The 23861-nt window shown below is 34.0% G+C and overlaps 2 protein-coding genes across 3 annotated transcripts in view; one reads left to right on the top strand and one right to left on the bottom strand.

Annotated features, from left to right (window-relative positions):
• LOC128213201 (uncharacterized) overlaps nucleotides 1–333 on the bottom strand; it is a 2620-nt gene extending 2287 nt beyond the window's left edge. Inside the window, exon 1 of the mRNA XM_052918759.1 lies at nucleotides 219–333. Coding sequence (XP_052774719.1) covers nucleotides 219–227 — 9 coding nt within the window. The 5' untranslated portion in view covers nucleotides 228–333. The remainder of the gene's footprint in view (nucleotides 1–218) is intronic.
• A 1752-nt stretch (nucleotides 334–2085) lies between these two features.
• The window catches only part of LOC128212777 (E3 ubiquitin-protein ligase RNF220-like), a 33954-nt gene continuing 12178 nt past the window's right edge, over nucleotides 2086–23861 (top strand). The window contains exons 1-5 of one of the 2 annotated variants that reach the window (XM_052918084.1): nucleotides 2086–2115; nucleotides 2959–3507; nucleotides 12900–13029; nucleotides 17661–17703; nucleotides 19947–20021. In XM_052918084.1, coding sequence (XP_052774044.1) covers nucleotides 2961–3507; nucleotides 12900–13029; nucleotides 17661–17703; nucleotides 19947–20021 — 795 coding nt within the window. In that variant the 5' untranslated portion in view covers nucleotides 2086–2115; nucleotides 2959–2960. Of the gene's footprint in view, nucleotides 2116–2654; nucleotides 3508–12899; nucleotides 13030–17660; nucleotides 17704–19946; nucleotides 20022–23861 lie in introns of those variants that run through there. The other variant, XM_052918083.1, reaches the window with a different exon arrangement.

The following is a 23861-nucleotide window of genomic DNA, read 5'->3' as shown; positions in this document are numbered from 1 at the left end:
CTAAAGGAATGGGGTCAAATTAGCACAAATATTGTTTGTCACCGTCATATCGGATCTGGTCATAGAAAATGAACATCGCCATTTTTGGGCTCAAAATCTTTTCAAAGAAAAAACGAAGCACAAGCATGAACATATAGAAAAACTGAATGAAACATACATGTATTTCAGATTTGCGATTCAGAATATTTTTTTTATAACGTAACTATAATTAAACTTACCTCAGTCATGTTTTAACTATTCATGATAAATACAAAATTCCTCTACATCCTCATGCAAAATACACAATGCAATATATAAAACATATCATTGACAGTAATAATGTTTTGTGCAAAGTACACGCACGACTGACCAGTGAGTTGTGATCAACTGACCAGTCACCTGCAAGGGTGGTAGTTTTAGTCAATCGTTACATCTCGGCCATCTCCGGCAAACCCGGAAATGGCCGAGCATGGATTGAGTTTTGACATGTGCATTTTATTATATAACCACCTATCGTTCAATATTTCAATGCCCATGACGGCAAAATCGTTATTGTTAAACGGAGAAACTTTTACCACAATAGAAATCGTTATTGTTCTACTTATCACAGGTCTCAAATGATAATATTTTATAGACATGTTGGTGATTTCGAAAAACAATTAATATATTGATGCGTCAGTTGAACAAATATCGCATTGTACAGCAATGCCCGGCTGTCTTTGAGAAGTTATACTAGAGTTCCGAGTACAATTAAATATTAAGGCCAGTACTCACTAGTGGTCGGGTTGTTTAGTCAACTCCGGATTGTGCAACAAGAAATTGATTGACCTGTCTGGTTTTGGTTTAGTGAAGAATATGTCTGCGATTGCAAGGTCAGTTGTGAGATGAAAAGCACCCCTCTCCCCCCAAAAAATTAAAAAATAAAATAAATAAATAGATAAATACATATGTAGATAAATAAATAAATAAATAAATAAATAAATAAATAAATAAATAAATAAATAAATAAATAAATAAATAAATAAATAAATAAATAAACAAACAAACAAACAAACAAACAAACAAACAAACAAACAAACAAACAAACAAACAAACAAATAAATGAAAGAAACAACAGCAGCAACAGTAGTAGCAGCAGCAGCAGCAGCAATAGCAGCAACAATAGCAATAATTCCGGTACTGTTTTTTTAATAAATAAAATAAATATGGTTGAATGCCATTAAACCACTCGAGGGATACAATAAATGGTTACCACACAATGGTTGTTTTATAAGTGCATCGGCAAGGCGACAGCATTCCTGACACATGGATGCATGATCGTCTTTTTTTCTCACCAGCACATGGAACTACCACTCTGGACAACGCTCAGCCCGTCACATTCAGGAAGTTCTCCCAAAGTATGGAATATTCATAAACTGATAGCGAACAATGAAATAAACCAAATCAGTTACTTTTTGATACATCGAACTTACCTTTCATGATACTTAATTGTCTCAAGGATGAACATCAACGCAATTTATCATGAGTCATGATCATGAACATGAAATAATTCTATCAAGGTAAATAAATCGTTCTGCGCGTGTATAAGTATGTCCACATTAATTTATGAAATCGTTCTGCACGTGTATAAGTATGTCCACATTAATTTATGATACAACAAGTACTGTTCCTGGTGCTTGGTTTGTTGCATATATTGTTACACTCTATGACAATAAACCTAATTGCAGATAAAATGTGTATAATATATTAACATGCACATGGTTTATATGTCCGTGATTATGATTATGATTTTTTTTATAATTATATCAGTCCACGAACCTGGAAACTCGTATGTTTGTTATTAATCCGAGCACGGACCAACAACCATGGTTCATAGATGAATACGTCCATGGTAGTATATCTTGACATAAGTTTTATATATACATATTAACTATTTTCATTAGGTATTCTTTTCTGATTTTATCGAAGAATCCTTTAATGGATATAATTGAATCATAATTTCTACAAAATAAAATGAATTCTATTTTTATGCTACAATGTAACTAAGAATAGAACATAACAGGATTCCGTGATGTGGGTTTCCCCATTGTTGAAAACGAGGCTGCCTACAGTTCAATGCTGGAAGTAACCCTGCAGGTATTCCAATTTAATCCACTTTATAGTTTAATCATCCTTAATTTGTTGCTAAAAATATTAGTTCGTACTGTTAAATTGACTTTTCATTAGTGTTACGGCTTATTTATTTTTGTAAAATGTGCTACCGACTGCCCGATTACAGTGGATAAAAATCACTACTTTTGTGACATTACTCCTCGTCCGCCATAGTTTGTTTACATCGGTCACACTCGAATTTCTTCTCGTGTTTGAATTGCTCTTCCGATAAAATAAGACGTCCACGTTCCATGAACGTCAAATTGTTGTATTCTTGTTGTGTATGTAGTGTATATATGGTTGTCTTAAAAATTCTACGTTTTTAGCCTTATTTTCCATATATGGCACATTGGTCCGCCTCTATCTTGAAAGGGGCGTGGCTTACAGTCACACTATCCATTCATTGTAACAGAAGGGTGGGTTTGTAGCATCGGGGGAATATACATTTATCTGTCTGATTAGTAAACCATAATATTTTACAAAGGAGAACATTTTAGTGTGAATAGGATTCAAGAGTGCCAATGTGTAGAAAATAAACTGATACAAATTACTTATCGAAGTGATTTTTTTAATATTATTTAAAGACATTGAAAAAAAGTTAGTTTTAGAAAATTGACAATTAAAAAAATAAAATAAACAGGCAGTGTGAACACGTATATTGATATACCTCAGTTTATTCTTTTATAAATATAATTATACAAATGGAATATAATCCGTCATTAACAGCGGCCAAAATGCAGAATTTGCATGACTTAGCAATGTTGAGATTTAACTTTTGGCATAAGCCATTTTTATCACCGCCAGTGGCTCATCAGCCTTTTCCTGCAGGTATGGATACATCTTCATTCATTCCAAACCCGATGGGGTCACCTGCGCTGATGGTCCTGGCATCGACAGCTGAAAATCATGAGGGATCTCGAATGAACGGAGCCCAAAGGTTCGCAAACACAGACAATAAAGATGGAACGCCACAGTTCACAGCTCCAAACTATACCATGTATCGTCCTGGCGAACCGTTTTCAACACCCATTTATGCTCCCGTGCATCCATTTGTTAGGGCTGCCGCAACTGCCGAAAGGTCAGGGGCTCGAATTATGCATCCAGCTGGAAGCAGCGCATTTAGACCGGTGTCAAATGATGGTATGGACCAGCTGCATTCAGCGTTTTCACCAGCCAAGCGGGCCAAACCAGAAGACCTGACAACCAAGTCCTCGCATACAGCAGCCAATGATTCAATTGAAGATTGCACTGCTGATGAGCACAGCCGAGATGATCGGCCTTCTAGTCTGAGCTCCTTAAACTATGAGACAAACTCAGATTCCTACTCAGAGGCCGGGGACAGGGGAACTCCTGACTCCGAGGGTCGATCACTGAGAAGTGAGTAGTAAATAGTTTTCTTAATTTTATACATTTCAAGATATCTGATAATTGTTATGTATTTAAAATCACTTATTTAAAAGATGGTAATGGGTTAAAGATCGGGATTAAAGAAATGAAAGAAATACTATGTTTGTTGGTTGGACTGTAGTTACATTGCACATGAACTTTGACTTCCTGCAATATGGGCTGTACATGAGCAACTCGGATAACATTTAATCCAAAGACCAACTGACTAAGATATTAATTATTCCATATATAATGGTGTTGTCTTTTTGGATGAAAAGTTCTGTTATGAATAAATATATAGTAGAGGTCTTGGCCCTATATCAATAATGAACGTAAGGCTAAAGATTTTAAATTCCCAGACATAACCTTGTCTTTGGACAATTATCGCTTAGGTTCTGCCAGTAAGTTAAGTCGTGTACAAGCCATGAGACTCTTGCGCAGCATAAGGTTAATGACTAAGGTATCTTACTGAAACGAGGCCCTAATGTGGATTGAACCTCAGATGTTAACCTCCTCTTGGCTTGGTACTACGCTAATATTATTAGAGGAGCTGACTACTTCAGCAGCTATTTTATCAATGTGCTCTGTAATGCTACAACATGTTGTAAGTATTTAAGTTAAAGATTAAGAAAATGTGATTACAAAAGTGAAGGTGTTATTTGCAAAATTATAAATAGCTGTGTATTTTGTGACTTGCACCACAATCTTTTAGGAATAAATAATATAACTTCTTAAAATGACCAATAAGAAATAGTGATGGTACGGTCAGTGCTAAGAGGGTCCTGAAGTCCTTGTTGTATCCCTCGCTATTTCGGTTATCATTTCTAAATTCTTTTTAAGGTAATTTTTTCTAAGAAGAAATGGAAGGATAAGAAAATCTTTAAAAATCTCAGTATTATTTCTGTTCTCCATAATAAGGGGCTTCAACAAGCAATATGATGTATGCAAGCTAAGAAAGAAATAGAAAACAAAGGTGTAAAAAATGCAACTGGAGGTTAAAGTAGTGTTTAGCCATTGACTAGATGTATATATATATATCTTTTTAGGTCAGAATGGCAAGAATTTTTGATCCATAATTCTAAGCTTCTGTTTATCTTATTTTTTTTTAAATTTGAAATAATCATTTATATATATATGTATACATAAAATTTAAAGTAATATCACTGTAGCTAATTTACCTATGCATTTTTAACTATTTTCTTCCTGTGGCCATTAAGGAAGTTTGGAAGTGTATTGCTTCCTAAACAATGGGCTAAACATTCAAAATTGAGAGCTTGGAAGGACAGAAACCACCAACATTTTGGACAAAACTTCCAAAAGTGAATGATTAGAATGTTAAATGCATGCTTGCAGTAATTCTTGCATTTAAATGGTTTGATTAAACCATCTTTTGTTGAACTTGCTTGTTATACTTGCACATATATGTACACACATATATATACATAAAAATTTATGAGAATAGTTCAATAAAGAAGAATCTTTTAGTGTTCAAGGGACATAAACATCCAGTTGTTTGTGATAAAAACATCAAAACAATTGAAGGCAATGACGTTATACTCCCAGTGCCCAGTTCCAAATTCTTAATGGAAGCCCTGCACGTGGTATCTTCTATTTCTGTTCAGTTGGAAAGAAATGACTCTCCAGAGATTTTTAAAGGGGCCTACATTTAATAATTTGATTAATGTTTTGACAATTGATGCACAATTTAAAAATATATGTTATGTCTAATAGCAATATTTATAGCTAACCTCGTTCATTTTGATTTTGAGATCATTTCTGGAAGCAAAAGTACTTGAATAATATAAAGCTCCCATACTCCATAGTGAAGATTTCCATGACACCCCTAACGCAAGCAGTTTATAGCTTGTGGTAAAAATAGATTTCTGTCACATGACTTGCGAGTTTCTGTGCAGTCTTAAACACTCATAAACATTTTGATTTACTACAACTTTGTTATAACATATTCGTTATACAGCATGAAATATTTCCATGGATGGTGCAGCTTAATGCTTGGAAATTTTCAAGTTGTCAGTGTTTTTTTCCTCCTTTTTGGGAATGGGGACAGGACCCTACAAATTGTGAAAATGGCGACAAAATGGCTAAAATTGTGAATTCACGATAGTATATTTCAAACAAAGCTAAGGCACTTAGATACATTTTAAGCGATAAGGAGTGCATTTAAACATAATTGTACGGGTTGACTTTTTAGGAGTTGAGAATTTATTTATTTTAAAAATGGATTGTGAATTTTGAGTCCAATTTTTATGAAAAAATATACTTTTTGGGATTATGAATGCGGCCGAATTTTTGCCCAATTTTCAGTATAAAAGTATCTAATTTTGGCCTGAACCATACATGCCATATTTATAATATAAGAATAAATACAGAAATACACTCAAATTACAATAATTTTTGGACTTAGTCATGATGGTCCTTCATGGAATTTCCATAATCTTGATTAAATCTTGCACATTTGATACACATTGTTTAAATATTTGTCATATTCCACTTTTCAGAAATGGTGTCAGGGCCCATTGTTTAATAGGGAAAAATAGCGTCGTTTTGGCCAAAAGGGGACAAAAATACTAACTTGATTCTTATAATGTTCAACTTGTTTCCAAACCTTTTAATTAACAAACCTATATATCGATATGTTCATGACTGGCACTATATTGCTTAATTTGATATATGTTATAAGTTTCTCTTTTTTTAAGGGGATCTTTTTACCTGGGTAGGGGAAAATATATTCTTTTTCAGGAGGGGAATGGGGCTGAAAACCTCCCACTGATATCTGTATGAATACTATGAAATAATCTTTAACCACTGGACTCCTTGATATTCAATTGAACTTCTTAAGTTTACAAATGGGTAGTCTGACAGACTGAAAGTGTCAAAGACTGCGTATAATGAACGCAAGTTATGGGATGAAGTACAGCTGGCTAAAAGAGCAACTTGTGCAAGCAGTGCAGCCCCGTGTCCTGGCACAGTACTGCAATTAAAATTTTTGCAAGTTTTTTTAAGGACCTCTAAGTGCGTAAATTAATAACATGAAAGTTTAAATGGCGCGATTCAACCCGAAGACAAAAAAACTAACAGAGAAACTCAAGAAATTGAGATATTGGACTCTAGCTCCTATTTTCAACATTAATTAAGCGCTTTTCAAAATTTAATTGATTTCATTGTGGGCTGACACATCCCAGTGGTAAATTCTTCACTTTCCTCATTTTATTGAGTGACTTCTTGCACCTATTTATTATGTTGAAGTGTTTGCGTTTTGTGAAAACAGCATTGTAGATATTTTATTTGGCTTTGTAAAGTACAAAAAAGCTGCTCAATTCAGAGTCCATTGATAGAATAGAAGCCTTTCAGCTCGTGTAACAAAACTTGCGGAAAGTGGATTTTCCCATCGGGTAGCCAGAGACAATCATAACAAAATTAGTTTAGAACCGATGCGAGCTTAGACCTATTGTTGCCCTTTTTATTCCATTATAGGATGTATTTACTTAATTATACCTTTTTATTGATATAATACACAGGCCGTTAAGTTCAGGTTGTCGTTTTTGTTGAATTAATTTTCATTTATTCGTAAATTGTAGACCATCCGTGATAAAAATTGATATTTCCTTAGTCATTGTATAGCCTGTTATGAAATTGTATTAAACAGTTAATTGAAAGCCGTTCTGATAGTTAGCAGTAATTACTACCTATGTAGATTATAACAAAAAAACGGAAAACGAGAAGACAAAACGGAGAATGTTTTCACCAATGTGGATCAATTTCATTTCGTGTCATTATTATTTTGTGATGATGTGAGTAGATTTTTAATTAGGCGCGGTCACTCCAGAGCAGGGACTGTAGAAGTTTCATTTATAAATATCATAGCTAATTATGCTGATACTATTTTTAAAAAATGAAAACGTCTTGGGAATGGCTATTTTATAAACAAACGAAAAAATGATAAACATTTTTGGCCCATCAAAATAGGATTTTTAATTTTATAAAATCTTTTGCACTGTATTTAAGAAATATGGAACACTTTTTTTTTGGCAAAAATTTGGCAAGAAACAAGTCGGCATGTATACATTTATTGACTTGATATATATTTTAATTAATTGAAAAAAGTGATAATCTGACAATATTATCACCTACCATTCAAACTATGGAAGTAGTTTTATTATTGTAATTTCCCTTTATTTGTATACTTTGTAACTCTTCAATATGGGAGATCATAAAAGGTGGTATTATATTGACTTGCGATGAAATAAACAGTAGTTCAGCCAGAGGGCATTAAAACGTTTTTACACATGCATAAGAAATCTCTACCGAAGCAATAAACTGAAATTAAAGTACAATTGAAGACAATTTTACCTTTTAGAAAACAATATTGCTTAGATGGATTTAATGTTTTGACAATTTGATTTTTTTTATGTTTTTATGGTTAACTTTTCATTTTATGGACTATATCGAATATCAAATTACAACTTCGGTTATTTTCATCAAAGTATAGTACTTATATGCTTTCTTGATCGAGCCATATCGGTTGTCTTTGCATAGTTATGGTTCAGACTTATTTTGTCATTTTCCTTGTGTCTTAAATTTCAAAAATAAATTAATACAACTCAATTTCTTTTAATAATGTCAACAAAAGAAATCAAAATTTTCTAAAATTTCCCTCAATGAAAGAAAACACATAGGTGGTTTTACTCTAAGTACTGGGGAGGATAGATGCTAGATAGCGTTTCATTTTAATTTTTGCTAATGTATTTGTCAAAAGGAGAAAAAATGTTTTCATTTATGTTAATGAAGCATGCCTTAGGTTTACTATATCCTTTGGAAGTCGCGTTATATTAGTTGTGGGAATCTAGGCTTCATAGACAGAAGAATTGCGGCGAAAACTAAGGCTTCTGTAGTCGAGCATAATAGGCGTCACTCGTTTGACAGATGTTGAAGTATTGTTGCTCATTAAATTTTGATTTACTCGTCTTCAAAGTTTGGATCAGCCCCGGTAACATCCAAGATGTGACCAACAATTTCATTATATCAGAAATATGCTGATGCTTTATTAGTCTGATTTCTATGTAAAAAGCCGACTTCTGTGCAGTGAGCTCATTTAAGAATAATTCGATTGAGTTTAGCCACTTAAAAATGAAAAAAGGAGTTTAGTTTGAGCAAGCGTATTAAGGACAGCCATTGTTGACAACTAAGTGTCGAAGTCCTCGTAAGCTTAAGCCTTCGGCATTCAAACAGAGATTGTCCATTTATCTTCATTATATTGTCATACGGTTAAAAATATTTCGGGTAAAACGTGTGATCCGTCGCAAACCAGGTGGAAGTGGCCGAAAATCTCAATACTTGAATAAAGACCGGGACGCGATATTAACTGGAATGAAAAAAGTTAGTGTGGAATTGAGATGGAAATGAGGAAATCATAATAAATTATGAATTTTCAGACTGGCCTGTCACAAATAAATTGACACAAAGTCCAAAATAAATGGAAAAAGCGAACTTTGTTCCGACTTGTCGGGCTAAATGTAAACTGGTAATACTCTGTTGAAATGTAGAGATTATTCGGCAATCGGGTGTTGATGAAGTTTAGGCCCTTTCTCGAAGACTTCAATGATTGATTCATCTTCGCGAAATAAGATGACGTTAAAATATGCATAGAAAGTGTTGTTTTTCTTCCAAATGTTTGGGACCGTTTTGCTTCCCATAAAAGTATGATAAGGATAATATTACTAAGGCGAGAAAGAAAAATAAGGTTGTGTAATTTTTACTTTGTATTGTATTCATTTATACTTCTTACTGTAACACCCCACCCCACCCAATCCTCTCCTTTTGAAAACAGTTTTTGCAAAAAAAGATTTTAGTGACAAGGGGTGTATCCCTAAAGCTTTTTTAATAGTGAAAATTTTCAAGTGAAAGTTTTCAAATTTTTAACAAGGAGTATTTAAATTTAAAAAACTCTATTTTCATAAAATTTGTTCCAATGTATTTATTATGCACCAGTCAATTTTAACCACACACCCCCCGGTCCGGGGGTATACCGGGGATAGCCGGGGGAATTGGGCCGTGCTTTTACCTTTCAGGTGGCCCCGCAGTGCCGGATAAATTGGTGGTTTTGTCTTCGTGCAAAATATAGCGGGAAATTTGCCTTACCTAGGCTCCCTGGGGTGCGGGGCATTTAGTGGGGATTTGACCATTAGTTCGTTCCCGCAGGGCGGAGATTTTACCCGGGGTTGGCTGGACCGAAAGTCAAAAGTCCCCGCTATTCCCCTGATCTGGGGGGGCCGTGGTTACAATTGACTGGTGCATTATTTGGACCTTTTTTGCCTTTTTTACATTTTTTGTATATAAACATGGTTAGTTTTCTTCCAATTTAACTTACTTTTACTTTAATAAAACAACATTATTTCACTTTATTAAAATTCTAAACTAAGAGGCAATTTGAATATGGCCCAATATGTTTGGACACTAGATATACCTGATGATTCTGTCCATTTTCATTTCTTCAAGCCCACATCTAGCCCTGCTTTGGTTAAATTCTTTTCAGGCTTGCTCAAGTTCTGAATTTTATATAACACGGCTTGTTCAAAAACCGGATGCCAAGCAGTAGTATAAGAATTTAAGTTTGTTCATCAAAAAATCCAATTTCGATGACTGTTAAGATAGTTTTGATAAAAATTGATCCCACAACAATGTTTTTAAATTTTATGAAAAAAATCTCAAAAAGGGCTCCAGTCTGAGGATTTGCAAGTAAAACCAGCAGAGTGTTTTGCAAGGTGATCCTATGTCTTTGATCAGACGTGAATTACCAACTCTTATCAGATATCAGACAGAATGCTAAAACTTTATGATATCCACCCCAAGTAATTTTTCCCTAATCAATGTCCTTAAGCAAATTTTTCTAATTCCATAATAAACAGACAATTTCAATTCTGTTGACTGATTTCGAAGTTTTACGACGTTAAGCTGCCAGAACGCAAAATAGAAAGTCGTGATTAAACCTTGTTTAGTTTCGTTTTTTTGACAAATGTATGATTGGGTACATATAAAGATGTCAAGAGATCTTTGCAAATTATTTTTAAGTAAAATATTGTGCTATCGCGTAATTCGAGGGGATTTCGCGGATGATGATAAAGTGGGCTAGAGTAAGGGAGCCATGTTTTTGGGCTTACTGAGGATTAGATGAACTACACTGGATATCCGTATAGCCGAGCTAGACACTGATAGCGCACTTTAACAAAGGTGAAGAGGCCCTTGGAAAAAAGAGTCTTGTTTCCAAGTATTTTAATAATCAGACAAATATACTCAATCCTCTAATTAAAAATCCCAAATGAAAATGATTGAATTGATCAGTAATATGAAAAGTCTCTTGTGGTAAATCCTAATTTGGTGTGAAAAATGTTACATCATGATCCAGGTTTAATTTTATACCATATATATTATTAACCTATGAGGACTGCCATTTTCTTTGGCCTATTTATGGGTGATAGTGAAGTTCATCTTGGAAGAACTGGGCATGCCTAGTTGATGATCCGAGGACTTTCGCTATCTGACAGTCCGTCCCATGATACCACAGACAGTTATTAGCACGTCCTTATCGACTTGGCGCAAAATTTGCTATTAGTTTGCAATTGTGTTTGCGTTTTGAATTGATTCTACAAAATTTAATTTTATATTAACCAATTGTAATATATGTCAAATAATAAGTGCAGTCTTGATTGGTCAGTTTTTCGAAAGAGATTTGTCAGCAAAAACTGAAATCTGACTATACACAGAAAACATTCCATGTATTGAGATAAAACTTAAGTACAGAATGATATTGATAATGACAGGTCCCATCACTCTGGGGTGGTATTCAATATGCAACTTAATTTAATGTTAGGGTCATACACCATTGACTTCATTCACTATATTGTCAGTTATTAAAATCAAGTTATCCAAGTTCTCGTTCTCAGATCCAATTAAGACCAATATTAAATACCATGCTGCAAGCAAGCACTTAGTGACTTTGTTGCTGCACACAAGCACTTAGTGACTTCGTTCGTTGCTGCATGCAGCACTTAGTGACTTTTGTTGCTGCATGCAAACACTGAGTGTCTTTGTTGCTGCACATAAGCACTAAGTGACTTTGTTGCTGCACATAAGCACTTAGTGACTTTGTTGCTGCACATAAGCACTTAGTGACTTTTTTTGCTGCACACAAGCACTTAGTGACTTTGTTGCTGCACTCAAGCACTTACTGACTTTGTTGCTGCACACAATCACTTAGTGACTATGTTGCTTCAGGGAAGCACTTTATGATTTTGTTGCTGCATGCAGGCACTTAGTGACTTTTTTTGTTGCAGGTAAGGTATACATGGCTGTTTTCATTAAATTTAAATTGACAATGTTGACTTTATAAAAACTTTCCGGAACAAAACACACTTAAGGTAATACACTTGTTTTTTTGTTTTTTTTTCAATTGATATTATAACTTGCACTAATCATGATTAATTTTTAAAGATAAAAATGAAGAAGTTAAGCGGCTGTTAAAATATCCCGTTGTTCAATTTTTATTTGTTCATAATTTATAGTATTTGATTTGCTGTAAATTGTAATAAAGCATGACGTAGGATTTAGTTATCTTTTATCCAATAGTAATTGTTTACCAGTTTTATTTAATTGGCTATATCCGTGATTTAATGTTTCAATGAATTGAAATATTCCCTTTATCAAAATGGTTATTAAACCTTTCCTATTTTTCAGGGAATCATAATAGGCAAAAAACTGTCTAGATCGCGTCTGTTTCAGAGCATAGCACTCGCCTGCTAGGTTTTGTTGGACGGTGTTTGTCGAATGGACATTTGCCTGGGTCCTTTTGCAATTCACTAATGAACTACAGGCTTAGGCATAAATCTCTTTTTTTTTTTTAAAAACCTGTGCGTAAGGCAACATGACAGTGCAAAACTCATCCACCCTGGAGTGTTTTTTTCGACCCTAGATAAGAGAAACCTTCTGATTTGTAATTGTTGTTGACTGTGAAATACATTTGTGCTGATTACGATTAAAAACAGAGTATTAATTATTAAAAAAAATATACCAAAATGTCATGGTAAGCATTCACAACATGCTTTACTGGTTAGACGGGACTTAAAAACAACATTGCCCCTACCCTACCCAGCATTTTTGAGGCTGTTGCCCTATATTCAGATATACTTTTTACGCCTTGTCTCTGTTTCAGAGTAGAGCACTCATCATGTAGAACTTGTAAAACAGTGCTCATTGAATTGACATACATCCACAATTTGTTGAACAGAAATATGCTTCCATCCGTTTGAAATACATAGAAGAACTAAAGGTTTGTCACACCATAATTGAATTCTTTATTTGTTTTTTTGCAGAGCAGCGTAAGAGGGTGGTGCTGGATGGTCAGGCGCCACATTGTTCAATATGTGAACTTACATTGCGTCCTGGTGAGGTGGAGTCACACTTACAATCAGAGATCGAAAAACTCAACAAACTCTCTGTCAGGTAATGCAAAACCTCAGTTATTTAAATGTAAACACCCCCCTCCCACTCAACCTTGTGTCCTTGTGGGGTGGGCCTACACTCAAAGTCATTATTACACTGCACGCTCTTCCATGTCACCACTGTCATGTCCTTGCATCCTGGTGAGCTAGAATAATTCTTTATTGCTTCCACTTCCTCCCACATGTAACCACTACCACATGACCTTGTGTCCTGGTAAGGTTGAGCTACACTTGAAGTCATTATTACACACCACCCCTCCCGTGTCAACACTGTCTTGTACTTGTGCCCTGGTAAGGTTGAGCTACACTTGAAGTCATTATTACACCCCACCCCTCCCGTGTCACCACTGTCTTGTACTTGTGCCCTGGTGAAGTTGAGCTACACTTGAAGTCATTATTACACCCCACCCCTCCCGTGTCACCACTGTCTTGTACTTGTGCCCTGGTGAGGTTGAGCTACACGTGAAGTCATTATTACACCCCACCCCTCCCGTGTCACCACTGTCTTGTACTTGTGAGCTGGTGAGATTGAGCTACAATTGAAGTCATTATTACACCCCACCCCTCCCGTGTCACCACTGTCTTGTACTTGTGCCCTGGTGAGGTTGAGCCCCTCCTATGTCACCACTATGTTGTCTTTGCATCCTGGTGAAGTGGAGCTACACTTATGTACACCCCAACCCCTCCAATGTCTAAGCTATCACCTGACCTTCTGTCCTGGTGAGCTGGAGCAGCAATTACAGTCTTTATTACACCTATCCCTGTCCACCCCAATTTAAACAAATTTATTCAAAGGAAAATACTTTGACCATTGGAATAACAGGGTTCGAATTTAGACTCGCATACTCGCAAATTGCGAGCGGCATTTGCAAATTGCGAGTGACTTTTATTCAAGCTCGCAAAATTTTGCGAGTGGCTTTTTCTAGCCCACAAAATGTTAAAATGAAAGTAGAATAAACATGAACTTAACTTTGCTACGAAGTTGAGTGTTTACAAACAACCTTTAAGTCGCATGTTTACACTACCAGTTAAAGAGACGACAATATGGAGTCATGCTCTAGTAAGTTTTCAAAAATAGAACAAATACGGAAAAGGGCGAGTTTTATCTCGAATCATTCTGGGGATGCTCCGAGGCGTGCATAATACAAAGTGAAAACAAATGAGTTGACATGACGTAATCACCTAGCTCAATCATTGGCTAAATTTAGCGCTTTCGCGCACTATATGTAAACCCCATTTTTGGCAAGAAATGTAATTGCATCTCACTAATTTCTGGAAATTTTTCATAATTAAATGCATTTATCTTGTCCGGTTGATCAAAATATGCTATTTCCTGGTTTTCACAACTTTCGCCTATTTTTTTTTTAAATTGAGTCGTCTGCAATCTTACGAGCACTGAAAATGTCCAAATTTGGGGAAAATTTGACTGCGAGAATTGAAAAGTGTGCAAAGATGTGTAGAACTGCCCCATTTGAGGCTTAGAATTCCATTTGAGTCCAGGTTCAGTTGAAAAACCTCAAAGAATGGTATTTTGGGCCAAAACGCCTTTGAAAATACAGACACACAGGCACTTGGGTGACAGGCAGTGAAACTGGAAAACCTGACTCAAACTATCAGATTGAGCTAGTTTTGGATGTATTTATGTATGAAGGACTAATCAAAAGTTTTTTTCATAAAAAATGCAGGGATGGGTTTTGTTATAGGTATGACATCACCATTGCGTCATATGTACTTCAGTTGTGTGGAAAATTCTCAATAAAAATATAATGTTTTTGTGACTGATAGACATGTTTTCACATGCTCAATAGTCAATACACTATAAATCGAAAAAAACATCATTCCTGAAACTTTTATACCTTAAGTATCTATTTTTGCTTGATTTTTCATTTAGAATAGAGATTTAAGCATAAACTGCTGCCATATAGTTGAAAGGTCATTTTGGAAGAACTGTCATGGCGGACTGTGCAATTTTTAGAGTTTGTTTTTCAAGTAGAGAGATTTTTCTTAGGAATAACTTGACCCCCCTTTTTTATTGGCTTAAAAGGTAATTTAAAGCTTGTACTTTAAGAATATATAGGTTTATCATAGTCTGCATTCACTCGAAATACCTTTAAATGTTGTCTAAAACTAATCATTTCACATTGAATAATAGAGGAAATGACAATGGTGGTGTGTAACCTCAACTGTCAAAGTGAATAGACTTCCGATATATTTTATAGTCCAAAGCATCCACGCTACATTTACTGTTGCTTTTATTTTTTCTAAATTTATACTGTTATTGTTTTTAATACTTATAGACTAAATCAGTTAATGAAATCTGTAGGGTTCTCGCCGAATGTGAATTACCGGATGGCGAGGATAAATATAACCCCCTCAAAGTGAACCATGTCTAATTTTTGGACAGCTTTGTTATCAAAAAGCTGCCAGCATCCGATGAGTCAACTGTACTTCCCCCCCCCCCCCCCCCCCCCCCCCCCCGTTACATTAAGCCAACTACAGTTTATAGTAGTTGAGTCCTTTTAAGAGTGGATCCTTTTAATATTCATAATATGTCTTAGTTGTGTTTATAAAGAAAATAATAAAATTGCAAGTTGATTTTTCATTTTGCGAGTTGCCTCAAAAAGCACTCGCAAAATTTTGCAAGTGCTCCTCAAAGTTAAATTCGAACCCTGAATAAGTTCTTTACTATATTCATTTTGACCAACTAATAATTTCTCAGTTTTTATGGAATTAACAAGGAAAACGGCTATGTGAGCTAAAACCAACACTACTGTAAAACTTGATTTTAATGGTTATGAATATTGTGGAACACATTTTGATTATCAATTAATCATTTTTCATCAACTTGAGTGTGAATGATTTCATTACAATGTTGGTTTTTGGAGGCTATGCTGGCATTCTGCCTTGCAGTGACAAGAATTTCATTGTCATTGTGGTCCGGACAAGTTTAATTAAAACCAATTTAGAGAGGATCTTGCCCTAGTAACTATTGTTTGCGTGTTTGAACAAAGCCTGGCGATAAAGGGACAATGAGGCGAGTCGGAACCATAATGCTCGCAAAAGGATCGTACAGATTTGAGAGAGAGATGAAATTCTGTGATGGTTTTGGTATCGTTGTTGACACATCTGGCCACATAAGCCAGATTTTGGCACTTTATGGAGCAGAACTGTCAGTGACGGCAACATTGTCACCCCTCGTTACCACTAAAACAACATCACTAAACTTTCGACCATGAAATATGGCGCAGTAAATAGGATGCTGTACACAAATTTGTCATAATCAGTGATGGGAAAGCTCTGTGTTAATTAAGTTCAGAGATTTAATGAAATAACTCAGAAACTGACAGTTGTGTCCCCAATTTATTAACCTTCCAAATAGTTTGATAAAAAAACTACTGTTATCATTGTTGAAATTCACAAAATCACAGCCTTTTTATAATGATCTCATTGTCTTGTTATTTGAAATTCTAAAATCGTCAAATTAAATGTAAGGCCAATCAATATAAATTAATGGCTTGTTTTCATCCAAAATGTTTTAAAAATGGAGCCGGGGAGGACATTTTTTTTTCTTATATGAATGTTTCACCGTTCAGTGATTTTTTTTGGTGCAATTTACTGCCTTATAAAGGCTGTTTCCCCTTGTGAAAAACTGTCCACTTTTCCCAAAATTATATATATTTTTCCCAATTTGATAAATGTCCATTACATTAATGAATAAAAAGGCAATGAATATCTTGAAATATAAACAAAATCTTGACAATACTTACTCCTTCACAGCGTAATGTATGCATAAAAAAGTTGAAACATGTAAATTTGCCATCATTTAACCTATTTTGGCCTGATTTTGTGTTTTTCCCAAAGGCGACATTTTTTCCCAATTTGTAAAGCATACATGCCATATCCCCCGTCGGGGGGGAAAAATCCCCCGGAATTTCGACCCATCCCCTGGTCCCCCGCCGGGTGATTCATATCCCCTGGAATTAAAAAAAACATTTTTTTTTTTTCAAAACTTGCTTTAAGTTGACTATGGAAAGCATCAATAATATTATGAGTGTGAAATTCCATGAAGGACCATGATGACTAAGTCCAAAAATTATTGTAATTTGAATGTATTTCTGTATTTATTCTTATATTATAAATGCAGATATTGCGCAAATTTTCCTCGTGTAAAAATCCCCTGGTGTAATATCAAAATCACCTGGCCCCGATTTCTCGAAACTTCTTAAGCTTAACAGGCTTAAGTCGCTTATTTCAATCAGCCAAAATACATACTGAAAATGGATTTTGATAAATGAAAAATGGTTTATTCTGATAATCATACAGATTATTCCTACATCATTTCTAAAATTTCTTGAAGAAGTTAATATAACACATTTTATAGAACAATAAAAATAGTGAGATTAGCTTAATCCTGTTATAAGGGACTTAAGAAGTTTCGAGAAATTGGGGCCTGGAATTCAGACCAAAATCCCCTGGGAAGCTTCTCAGAAATGTGGCATGTATGTTATTTATAGTATGATTATACTGAAATTTATTTTGTTTTTGTTTCTTAGAATAAAGAATTGAAGTAATAAAATGAGCATGAAAATTTATGATTTTTGAAAAAAATATTTTTTATAATTTTCTTTTCAGAAATGCTCGTAAGTCCAGGGAGTCCACACCACAGGGGCGAAAGGTAGGGTCAAAGTCCTCAACGTACATGCCATATTTCTGGAAGGTTTCTTTAGGGAAATTTTGTTCTGAAAACAAGGGGATTTTACCCTCAACCAGGGGGATATTCATCTATCATCATTCTTCCTTGTGCAGAGGCATTTTTATGCATATTTTGCTATAAAAAGCTGTTAATTTAAACTAGCATTCCCCTTAAGCATTGTATTGAGTATATTTCTTTTTTGTTTAAAAATAATATGTTCAAGGGAATAAAGTCCCAATTTTTGCCATTTTCCAAATTTCAGGGGATATTTGGAACAAAATCTGGGAGATTTTTCCTCATTTGTGGATTATAAATTATGTGGTAAACAATTATAACCTTCCATGATTTTTGTCTATTCTCTACAGTTTTCCCATTCAGCCATCAATATATGGGTAGATGGTGCATTGCATAATAATGGTGTTGATTCATGTCAGATGTTTAATTCTATAAATAGGAGTAAATTGAGAAATATCATTAAACCTTACGGATTTTATCTGAAATGTCATATATATTAAATGTTTACAAAGGAAATTGAATGCACAAAAGTGTCAATTTTAAGCAGGTTTTAATTACTTTTTGTCGAGATAGTGATCAGTGCACACCCAGACTTCAATGCGTTTGACTGTTTGTGCACACTAACACATAGTAAATCAACAAACTTCTGGTCGTTTGTCACTGGCAAGGCTTAAAGATCATTTTTCGTCTTTTCATTTGTTAGTAAGGTTCAAGAGTGATTCAGAAGTTCATATTTCATAATCTAATTTTGACAAGGTGAGAATGTTTGATTTACTCTGAAGGTATTTGTTGAAATTAAATTGGTAGTGTTAGTTTTTGTATTTGTCAATTCTATATTTCTAAAAAAAAATGTTTGTTTTTTGCCAGTTTTGTGCAAAATGATTTGTTGAAAAAAAACACTTTGATTTTTAACATTTTGCTTTCTTTTACTCTTTTATCTTTTTAACAAAGTTGCTTTAGGTAGGATTGTTAAATTATTATTTTTTAGCTTTACTAGGTAACATAACTCCCTGTTATCCTAAATACAAATTATGGCCCTTGATTGACTTTTTATTACTTTTGTATTTTTTTTTTATTGTTTATGACAGACACATATAACATCATTAATGCATTCATTTCTTAGACAAAGCAGTATATACCATAGTTGAGCGCGCTGTCTTATGACAGCTCTTGTTTATCTTGGTTTTCGTGTCTAGAAAACAATATTGTTAAGTACTTTAAACCCTTTTTGACCAAGACAGTTATTTGTAAAATACTTTGCACATAAAATTATCATGATAAATTTATTGAAGAAAGTAAACTTCAGGTTCATAAATTCCCCTGAATTATAAGTGAAGAATTTGGCATATTTTAGGTTGAATTTTGTCCATCATATAACAAACCCGGTAATCCAGCCACCTGGCCGAGGTATTTGGGGATTCCGTGAGGGATAGTCTGGTGTCCAGTTTTAAATAGATTACATAGTTGACACTAGGGTAAATATCGCTAGGATGATGAGCTGCCCATATGTCAGATGAGGTCTTAACTATCTCAAAAATATGACAAAAACTTTAATACTTTTTGAGCGAAGAAAAATGTTACCCGTGAAGTTCCTAGGTGTACAGTAGGGCAGAAAGTTGAAATACTGTTAGAGAGGTTAGAACGTCTTTCGGAGATTTTAAAAAATACAAAAATAATATTTAGTAATTTTGGGCGAAAGATCATTATGGTGAGAGATCCATGATTGCATTGTTTATTTTATGTTGAGAACTAATAGATTACTATAGATTTGAAATATTTTTGTTGAGAATTTTTCATGACTAAGATTCCAACTGAAAGGATATCTTACTTTACCCTCTCTGATTCCGTCTATTTCCCAAAATTAGTTGATGTCCAGTCTTGTCTAACATTCTAAAATAAAGAGTCGCCGGGTATTCATTAAACATTTTTAATCATTTCCTTACTTAAGCCATTTTATTTTTAATTTAAGTTATTCACTGGTCAAACTATAAAATTACTTTTTGATTTCTGGAATACTAAAACTCTTTGAATTTATTGAAAAAAAAACTTTTATGTTAAAAAACATTTATTCTTTTTCTATAATTTGACTAAGGACATATTAGGATATTGATTTAAGTTTGGAAATGACTCAAGATGTTTTTTGAATACTGCCCTGTTTGGCAAAAAATCATTATTGAAGTTAAATAATGTGCGATCAATTGTTATTGCAGAGCCTGGTGACAGTTCCAGGTTGTCGAGGGAAGGAGTCACCAGGGCTGGCTGCTGCCTCTCACGCTAGATATGAGGTAAATGAATAGTCAGAAAGAAAACAATTAACATTGGGCTGATTTTTCAGAAGTTTGCTTAAGTTAACAACATAGTTGTTACAATTCAACTTGTTATGTCCTACTATGGAAGTTTTATGAATATTTACATATTCGAGCACATATCCAAATATTTCATGTTTAAAAGTTAACAACGATTTTGTTAATCATGTTGTTAACTTTAACAAAGTTCTGATCAATCAGCCCACTGATTAGTAATACTTATGCGTATCTTCAGTAACTAAGTGTGAAATTTGATATATATATATATATATATATATACGTATAATTTCGATAACAAAGGTAGTGGAAAGTGGGAAATTTGATATATGTATAATTTCAATCACGAGGGTAGTGGGAGTAGTATAAAGTAAGTATTTGGTACCATATTGTCAAGCTTACCATGCAATAAGTAGCTTATGTGTATTGAAACATCGCTGTAATTCGTCCGTACACTCCTAATTGCATGGTAACATCTGATCTGAGAATTAATCTATGAAACAAAATACTCTCCAATATGGTATAAATTATACTATTATTATACAATAATGTTTTGAAGCCAAAATTATTTCCAAATTTAAGTCATGCTGTCTGGATAAACAGGGATTGGTCAAATAAAAAATCTCAAGCACTGGAGATGTCATTCCCTCTCCACAAATCTTGTGAATGAAATGACGATACTTTAAACCTGTTCAAATTTTCATTAAATTCACAAGCAATATTATTTGAAGAAAAGAATATCTTAGCCAGAAGCTGTGGTTTTCCCATCTTTTCGTAAATTTTTATGCCTCCTCCGTATTATTTAATTATTTTAGCTGTCTTGACAATAAAGTGGATCATCTGCTGTTGTATCTCACAATTGGTCTGATTGGATAAATCTAGGTCTGTGTAGCCAATCAAATTGCAATTAATCATTTTGTGCGGAGACAGCTTTAGTACTCTTTATTTTATATTGTTTCTTTAATTAGTGCAACTGAATGGAAGTTTTCTACATTTGGACACATTTCTCAAGCACGGACGGCCATAATTTGGTCTTAATCAGTTTACCAGTTAAGAACTTCTGATGAAAAATGACCAGATTTCTCAATTTGTCCAAGATTGGCCACATATCTAAGTTTATTCTAAATTGATTTTGTAAAGTACTTAGTCTACTAAAGGAGTGAAAATTGACATGTAATTATGCGGAATTCAAATAATCAAATTACTTGTGTGCCTCATCTTTGGGAGGGAATTATGGGATTGGTGGTGATAAGATTTTGCCTGATCAATTTGTATACAGTTGCATCATATGATCAATCATAAAGTTAATTTGTTTATTTTAAGGATTTTTATTTTGATTCATCTTTGTGTGAAAGAAAGTGCTATCTATCTTTAGTAATGATAATTGACCATAGAAATCAGTTGAATTGTGTAAACATGTTCGCTGTCTGCATTCATTGATGAGTTAAGATTAGAGATAAATAAATATACAGTTATTCAAGTAGATAATCCAACCATGAGTGGACCCATCTTTAGCGATATTTAACAAGATTAAGTGTGAATTGGGTGAAAATCTTCTAATAAATCGGCAGGGTAATTATTTCGTGATTAAGTTTAATATTGATGAATTGATAGGACTGGTTTGAGTGACTGACGGCAGATCAAACACATGTGTGCGTTGACAATTTTCTCAAAACTAACTTCAAAGCGCGTCAGTAATCCACAATTTAGCGAGGATTTAAGTCAATTCAGGGACTAGCTTATCAAACTCACATTACCAGGTACTCATAAGAAGGTTACTTTAAGATCTCAAAAGTATAAATTATCTGCAATCGTCAATGAAGCAGGTAGCAATCAAAGCTTCAAAATGCGCTTAAACTTATCCTGTGGTCTCAAGATCGGAATGTAATTTGTCCAAGTTTTTTTTTTTTATTGTTTAAGAAATCTTGATCATTCCTTGACAGAACAAAGAAGGAAAGACATTCAAATCAAACTGTTTTAACCTCATGTGACATTTTTGTCTTCTGCTGTTGAATGTGCACCAAATAGTTTATTATTTTTATCTGTTTCAAGTTTAATTATCCCGAAAAATATGATATAATGATTAATAAAAGATTAAAAAAAGAGATTTTATACATATATCTGTCTAGAAATTATTAATAAATCTTGGTTTAAACAATATATATGTATTATGTATATTAAGCAGACATAAATAGCATACATAATAAGTAAGGATTGAGGAGATAGCTTATAGAGCTAATATTAAAGGGACCGTACACCAGATTGGCACCAAAATTATTTTTTTCTGTAAAGATTCTCAGGACAATTATTTAATAAAATGTTCTACTCTTTGTTATCATAAATGTAAAAAAAAATTCCAAAGGGTAAAAAAAAAAAATGAGTCGGAGACCGGGTTAGAACCGGTGTCGCCAAAATTGCAGTCAAGCGTTGTATCCACTGTGCTACCAAGACTTACCCTAAACAGTTGGAATATCACATGATAACATCGACTTGCCAATCACGCATGAGGAATGAATTCTACTAGGTAGACATACCTAGTAATCTTTTTTAATGGTAAAATACGAAAAAACTACGAAAAATTAATTAATTGTAAAGTATGTGGTACTTCAGTAAGTAAGTTTCAACACATTGTACACATCAATACCAAGTTTATGTCAGTTTTCGACAATTTTTTTTTTTTTCGCTATTTCATCATATGGAGTACAGTCCCTTTAATACCTCTCTCTCTCCTCATTAAAAGAATTTGTTAGACATTGTGCTACGTATCCAATTTTACATATATCTGTCTGGTCAAAATGTTGATCTTGTCCAAATATAACCCATTGTCTATGTACAATTAATTGAAAATTTATTGTTGCTGTGTAAGTAAGGTGAAAAAAAATTCCAGACCAATTCAGAAATGGCTTTTCAAGTTATTAAAGCGAAATGACAAACAAGATCAACATTGAGTTGGGTACTTTTAAAATGCATTCGAAATATACCCGCCGGTGATCAAAGAAAATGTACCTGGCCAATTAGCGCGAATAACAGCCTGTTAGCTTGACAGAAGAAAGACCATCACTGTCTTATTTTGCTAATGAATTGCGGCAAAGTGATGTCACTGCTTGTAGCTTTTGATATTGATTACCGTCATGAAGTTACGAATTGAAGGTTGCCACCATTGAATTTGACAGCGGCAATACCATCGGCTGAAAAAATACAGCCTTCCCCTATAGCGTAAAGTGGTTCCCTCCTACCTCAACACTATTACGTTACACATCAAAAGTATCAATAGGAATTTAGATTATGTTTTAATCACTTACAAGTGGCAATTTTGACTGTCTTATTTACTTGCATTTTGAACAGTATCTAAAAAAGATGTTTTATCATTTATATGAAATGTTCGTTTTAATTAGAAATATATATGTAAGATGATCACTTAACTTTTTTTTATCTTTTTCTTTTTTTGAGTTTTATTAAATTCTTGTTGCATTAGGTTTGAAAGTTGGATAGATTTAGCTCCCTTTGACCTTTTTGGTATAAGAGACAGAAAGCTGATTGTTCAAAACATTGTCAAACTTAACATCATTTGACATGATCATTGTTAACTTTTGAAACTTCATTACTAAGGAAGTTTATTTGATGTACTTGTGATAAACAGTATTTTGTATCAAGAATTCAGACAACTGTTTCACCTGTACTTGTTTATATGAGCATATCATAAAAAGTTAACGTGTTACAGTTAACAATGATGGTGTTAACAGTGTTGTTAAAATTAACAAAGTTATCAACAATCGGCCATTTGCTGACATGATTGTCGTTAACTTTTAAAACTTTACTGCT

Source organism: Mya arenaria, chromosome 13 (assembly GCF_026914265.1).
Source record: "Mya arenaria isolate MELC-2E11 chromosome 13, ASM2691426v1".
Lineage (NCBI taxonomy): Eukaryota > Metazoa > Mollusca > Bivalvia > Myida > Myidae > Mya > Mya arenaria.
The sequence above is the reverse complement of the archived record's forward strand: the minus strand, read 5'-3'. Positions and strand labels throughout refer to the sequence as shown.